This window comes from Prinia subflava, chromosome 18 (genome assembly GCF_021018805.1).
Source record: "Prinia subflava isolate CZ2003 ecotype Zambia chromosome 18, Cam_Psub_1.2, whole genome shotgun sequence".
Lineage (NCBI taxonomy): Eukaryota > Metazoa > Chordata > Aves > Passeriformes > Cisticolidae > Prinia > Prinia subflava.
In genome coordinates this window covers 4,895,931-4,901,721 of record NC_086264.1, presented here as the reverse complement: position 1 = coordinate 4,901,721, position 5,791 = coordinate 4,895,931, and the positions used below count along the sequence as shown (strand labels likewise).

The 5,791-nt window shown below is 39.3% G+C and overlaps 1 protein-coding gene across 1 annotated transcript; it reads left to right on the top strand.

Annotated features, from left to right (window-relative positions):
* Positions 1 to 847: 847 nt before the first annotated feature.
* Positions 848 to 5,306, top strand: IL21 (interleukin 21). The gene is made up of 5 exons (XM_063415463.1): positions 848 to 1,041; positions 1,170 to 1,205; positions 4,541 to 4,678; positions 5,111 to 5,191; positions 5,292 to 5,306. Exons 1-5 carry the CDS (start codon positions 907 to 909, stop codon positions 5,304 to 5,306), a joined length of 405 nt encoding a protein of 134 aa, XP_063271533.1. The 5' UTR covers positions 848 to 906.
* The last annotated feature ends 485 nt before the right edge of the window (positions 5,307 to 5,791 follow it).

Here is a 5,791-nt window from a genome sequence, read left to right as displayed (position 1 = left end):
TGCCCAAGGAAATTCTCAGCTGCTAAAGGACGTAATTCAATGTACTTAGGTGCCACAAGCACTGGATCATTGCCACAAGCAGGAGTGTCCCTTGGGCCTGACCAGGATTGAGTCCCTGCTCTTCCAGTACTGCTCCCCCTTGGTAATGGGCATGCTCCAGGGATTCATCTCTCCTAGGACAGTGTATCTCCCTGCAATCTTCACTCCAGTGGACATGTCCTCCACAATGTTATTAATATATCTGCTACTGGCTCCAAGTGAATATAAAGAAAATTTCAGCTGGTTTAAATGCTAAGATGATACTCACAGCTCTAACAGAATCCAAGCTGAGAATGAAAAAAACCACAGTTCATTGAGGTCATGAAGAAATAGCTAACAAACACTCCTTGGAGCCATAAAGTAAGATAAATACATTTAAATCTTGAAAGAAGTCCTGTCATATTTCTCCAGAACAGTACAGAAGAGCTGCAGATGGACTGAAGACATTCATTGCTGTATGACACAGAAAAAAAATGCTGAATCCTTGTTGACCTAGGCCTGTGGTTTCTAAGTACCAGCTTTTTAGTACGTTCATTTCTTGACTCAAAGTGAAAATGGGAATTCACCCTTTTCTCTTTTTTTCCTGCCCAATGTGCAGATGGGGCACATTTTCTTTCACTCCATCAATCCCTGCCCCCCCCACGCACAAGCTCGCGTACTTGCACCTAGCCAGTGGAAAAGAAAAAAGGGTTACTCATTAATCCATTCTACAAAGCTTTCCAAACTGAAATGGGTGGGTTCTCCATCTCCAGCAGGGAGCAATATATAGGTAGGTGCCGAGCTTACCTGAGCACAGCTCAAACTGGAGTGTTTCACTTGAACAGCACAACTCTGCTCCCGGCACATTTTAAAATACTACTCATCAGGATGAAGAGGATGATTATTCTCTGCATGCTTTTCTTCTGCTCCACCATGGTGCTGACGGCAACTTCACCCAGAACAGTAAAATATAGACAGATTCACCAGAAAATTAAACAGTTAGAAACTATGGTGAAAGATAAGGTAAGTGATGGTATTTGTCATAATACTGAAATTACTTTCAAACATTATGTATTGCTTAGTACATATCTTGTGAGGGACATCACTTTCAAATGTTAAAACTTTTCTAACTTAGATTTGTTTTATCTTAGGATGCTGAATTGCTGCATACACCAGAAAACCCTATGGTGAGACTGCTTTAACATTTTTTCATAATTACATAATTTTGATTTTGTACTGGTTTATTCCATTGACAAATGGAATGTGTCTTCTCCACATCTCTGACCTAGTACTCTTAATACAAGCTAGACTGAGTAAGAAAATATTTTTTAAAGTTCCTTTTTCTGGATATTTAATGGCAGAAGTGTTTATATTTTGACATTACAATTACTATTTTGCTGTTGTATGTGTATCATAACCCACCAACAGATCTGGAGTTGCACACAGTCCATTTAACTAAGAAACAGTGCTATAAGAGTAAGGATTCATACAAGAGCCAGATGAGCAGCAGTGCTTTTGGGAATGCAGGTATTTGGAGTGCAAGTGCCTCCACTGCCATGAGCTCCAGCATGGCTGAGCTGCCCCTCTCGCCTTCCACTGCAGCCAAATGGCAAGAGTGGCACTGCAAGGCAATGTCACTGAGTGCCTCCTCTCATGTGCAGTCACACTGCTCTCTCTATTTGAGCAGATGTTGTGCTACCAATGGGAAGACAAAACTGCACCTGCAAATATTCTCTTCAGTTTATAACTAGTTAAAAATACAAAAGCAGCTCCCTGTGAATCCCTTTATAATACAGATACTTATTTATACATTATTTAGTGCTGATATTTTGCATCTTCCAAGGTTAAGATCTTCTTATATACAGTGAGTCACCAAGTGTGTGCACTCTCAGAAGTGGTAGGAGGCAGGACGTACCGTGAATTTAAATGCTAATCATAGTAAAATTATGTCTTAAAAACATAGAGGGTAAATGCATCGTACTTTGTCAATCCCTCAACATGCAACTGAGGTCTAGAGCAACATGTGGCTATCTAATATTATACTTGTGTTATCAGCTGTCTTAAATCTTTGAGCCCTATTTTGTAGCACAAACAATTTTGACTGACATATATATGCGATCACCGTGCATTACTACGCTGTAAAACTGTAGGCATTCTTAAAATGTTACCTACTCAGGATTCTAAACTCCCTTGCAAAGCAGCTACAAGAAGAAAGGAAAAAAAAAGCTCACCTCATTTCACACAGGTTTTTGTTAGCGTCCTCCTAGGCTTTACAGCTGGACACATGTTTAACTTGCCAAAAAATATACAGAAGCATGACCAAACCAGATACATTCCTTTGAATTGCTAGAAACAGCTGGAGCACACAAATTCATTGCTGGGCTTTTTCCACTAAAATTCTCTAACTTGTGGTGTCAAAGTGAAAAGGAAGAGATTATTAGCTGTCATTTTACTCCAGTGTTTGCCACTGCCTCTGAAACAAAGTAAATACAACTTGTGACTAATTGCTTAATGAGGTTGTTGGGGTTTTTTTCTTAAAAAAAGTCATGCTCACCTCAGGAAGGAAAACGACAGCTCACTTGCAGCTTATGGTTTCACTGTCTGATTCTGGGAGGTCCTAAGTGCCTCCTCTGAATACAAGAGAAGAAAGAGAACTCACGTATTTAGTAGGTATTAAGTTGATACAGGTTCAGCTTCCAATGAAAAACATGTAGAAAACATTAATGCGCTAATAGTAATTACCACCAGCAACCAAATCAAGAAACTTTTCATTCTACAGGGTGACTAAAATATGTATCACAGTGTGCCAAACTGGCACTCAGGGTCATCAGGTGCCATCACAGCCTAGTGAAACTCAATTTAATAAAAAGTCACTCCCATAACTGCATTTCATATACTAAAATATTTGAAATTCTTTTTATTTTAACTTGCTCATGCCAGATTTGGATTTGGTCTTGAATATTCAATGAGAAAACTACCTATTATAACATCCAGAATTAGGTGGTTTATCCTGATCTGTTTTGGCTTCCTTGAGGTTCCTTTGTGTGGACTGTTAGCCTCAATTCAATCTCACACAATTACCTTCTACCCTTACCAATGAAGTATCGTTTCCTTTGAATAAAGAGAGGGTAGAGGACATCAATTCAAGGGAAAAGAGGCTGAGGCTGAAAAAGCAGTGTTAAGGCCGAGGTGATTCCAGCCAGGAGGGGAAATGAGCTCTCTTGCTGGTGACTGGCACTGCAGCTGAACTGGCACAACGCTGATGTGCCCCGGATTTGTATCTCACCCCACTGATCACCAGTTCCGGAAGCGAGGGCTCTACGGGCTCATCTGTACAGCTAGTCTGAGTCAGATGCAGAGTACTGCTGCCAACTGCCTCTGAGACAAATATTTTACCAATTTCTAGCCCCCCTCAGACATTTCCAGTGGTCTGTGCTCCTTCAAGCTTCATCCCCCAAGTGCTCAGCCCATGAAAACACGCCAGACCCCAAAATCCTTGCAGTGCCCTGATCGTTGGCTGCCTCAGCTCTAAGTGACAGCTCAGCAAAACAGAAAAGGCAGCACAGATGAGAAATGCTGGTTTCTCAGCTCAGCACGGACGGGACTGAAAATGTTTTCAGTTTCAGCTGGAAAATTTATCTCTTTAAAAGACGAGTAGTGTTTTTTTCCAGTAAGCAAGGCCAGTTACGGTAAGGATGCTTGAAACATAAACATGTGGCTTCTAAAGAAAATAAAATGCTTTATGTGACCAACACAGAATCTTGCTAGTAAAATTTGCAGTGAGCAACATCCATGAAGGCAAATCCTCGCCCAAGGGGTAAACTGCAGTGACATCTCATAAAGCACACAAGACTCAGCTTGGGCAGAAGCTGGTATGCAAACCAAGGATGATGGCTTTAAACCCTTTCTAATATGTGTAATCAGCAACTTCCTTCTTTGGAACACAGAAAGCAACTTCAATTGACTTCAGTAAATATTGCTTTTCTTTCTCAGTTGACTGTTAGGTTAGTTTTGGGGTTAGTTTTTGTGTAATTTTTGATGCTATCCATGTAAGAATATTCAAATAGTATTTGAAAACCCGCAGCTCTGTGTCAGTTCTAATTATTAACTAGGCATTATAAGCATGGGCACAAAAATCAGGAACAAATGAAGTCTATTCCCATATGTAGCACTGAGAGATATTTGTAATTTTTTAAAAATAAAATGCTTGTGCTTTAGTAGGTGAAAACCTACTACACGTAACTGATGTACTCTTCAGGACTGTCTTCTTTCAAATGCTGTCATGATTAACAGCCAGGGGGAATTCATTTAGCTAGGAAATAAATAATTAGGCAAGAACAGCCAAAGTAAAGCTTTGCTATCACCTGCACATCTAAAACTAACTTAATAAAAGAAGGTACATTTGCATATTCTCAGTTAATATCCTGCATACTTTCTTCTGCATATGGACCACAACCTAACATGTGCAGGAAAAAGTGCTGCAACACTGGCTTTAAAACAGCTCCTTCTTCTTCTGCCCTAGGAGGGATGTCTGTACACAGCTGTGACCTGCTTCAAGAAAGGCATCAAGAAATTACAACCAGCAAACAGCCAAGAAAATGCTCAGTTTAACAAAACCATCAGAATCGTGAGCAAATTGACCTACAGAGACCCTGGAGAGGTAGGATTTCCTCACAGTGCCCATAATTGTGATCATTGCTCCTTACTTTCTATAGCAGATGCTCTCGGCAATGGTGGAATTGTAGAAATCAAATCTGTTAGAAAAAGCAATCTGCCTTTCATTACTTTGGAAATTTAGAAGTTCAATTTCTGCACTTTTGGGAGAAGCATTCCCTGTAACCCTAAAAAGTCGCATACATGTACTTGGCAACCATAGAATGTACTGGCAGAAGGCCATGGATCATAGCAAAAAATGTGAATGAAAGGTGTCATTACTAATTTCCTCCCCTTTTGAAAGAGTTTGTGTCAACAACTTTCCAGCTAGAAAAGGCATTGATCACAACCCTAGTGATTTTTCAGTGAGAAAACTTGATATTTGATTTAGGATTGTGATGTGCTGTTTGGAAGTACCATGATTCTCTTTATCTTCCAGCAGTGTGAGTCTACATGTGAATCTTATGAGAAGAAAACCCCCAAAGAATTTTTGAAGAGCTTTGCAAATCTAATGCAAATGGTAAGCAGAGTTCATTCCTCCTGGGTGCTTTCTGACACTTCACAAACCATTGCAGACATCCTCATTTTACATCCTTACTAACAATGTGTTGTTTTTACAGCTATTCAAGAACTAATCTAAGACACACCAGAGCTGAAGGCTACTGAAAATCTACCTTTTAAAGCAGACACTATGTTATATTTAAGATGTGAAAAATGTAAATACTTTCCAGTGCTATTATATTATGTGTTCTCTGTGTCTGGTAAGTGAAATATCTCCCAAAATATTAAGGAGTCTTATTTGGATGGGTATTTGTAAGACGGATGGTATTTTGCAAGTGATTCTAGCCCCACCTTACAAGGAAAATTAAATTCTAATTAATTCTAAATTAAATTAATTCTAAATTAAATTCTAAATAATAGGCTCTTGTAAGGGACTTATCTGTCCCGCTTCTGCTGAACTAGAAATACATGAGATGGTTATTTCTGTATTTTTGCTTTGATCTTAACTGAATCCCATGCAGAGATTTCTGCAACTTTTTAAAGAAAAATTAACAGAAAAATTATCAGGGGCTTTGAAACCTCAAAGGAATCTGCTTGGACTGATCCTTATTTACAGTAA

Excerpts from the sequence above, each read along its gene's own strand:
- IL21 (XM_063415463.1), top strand. The coding sequence starts at position 907 with ATGAAGAGGATGATTATTCTCTGCATGCTTTTCTTCTGCTCCACCATG. Across the intron at positions 1,042-1,169 it reads AAACTATGGTGAAAGATAAG|GATGCTGAATTGCTGCATAC; the intron begins GTAAGTGATGGT and ends GTTTTATCTTAG. Across the intron at positions 4,679-5,110 it reads CCTACAGAGACCCTGGAGAG|CAGTGTGAGTCTACATGTGA; the intron begins GTAGGATTTCCT and ends TTTATCTTCCAG.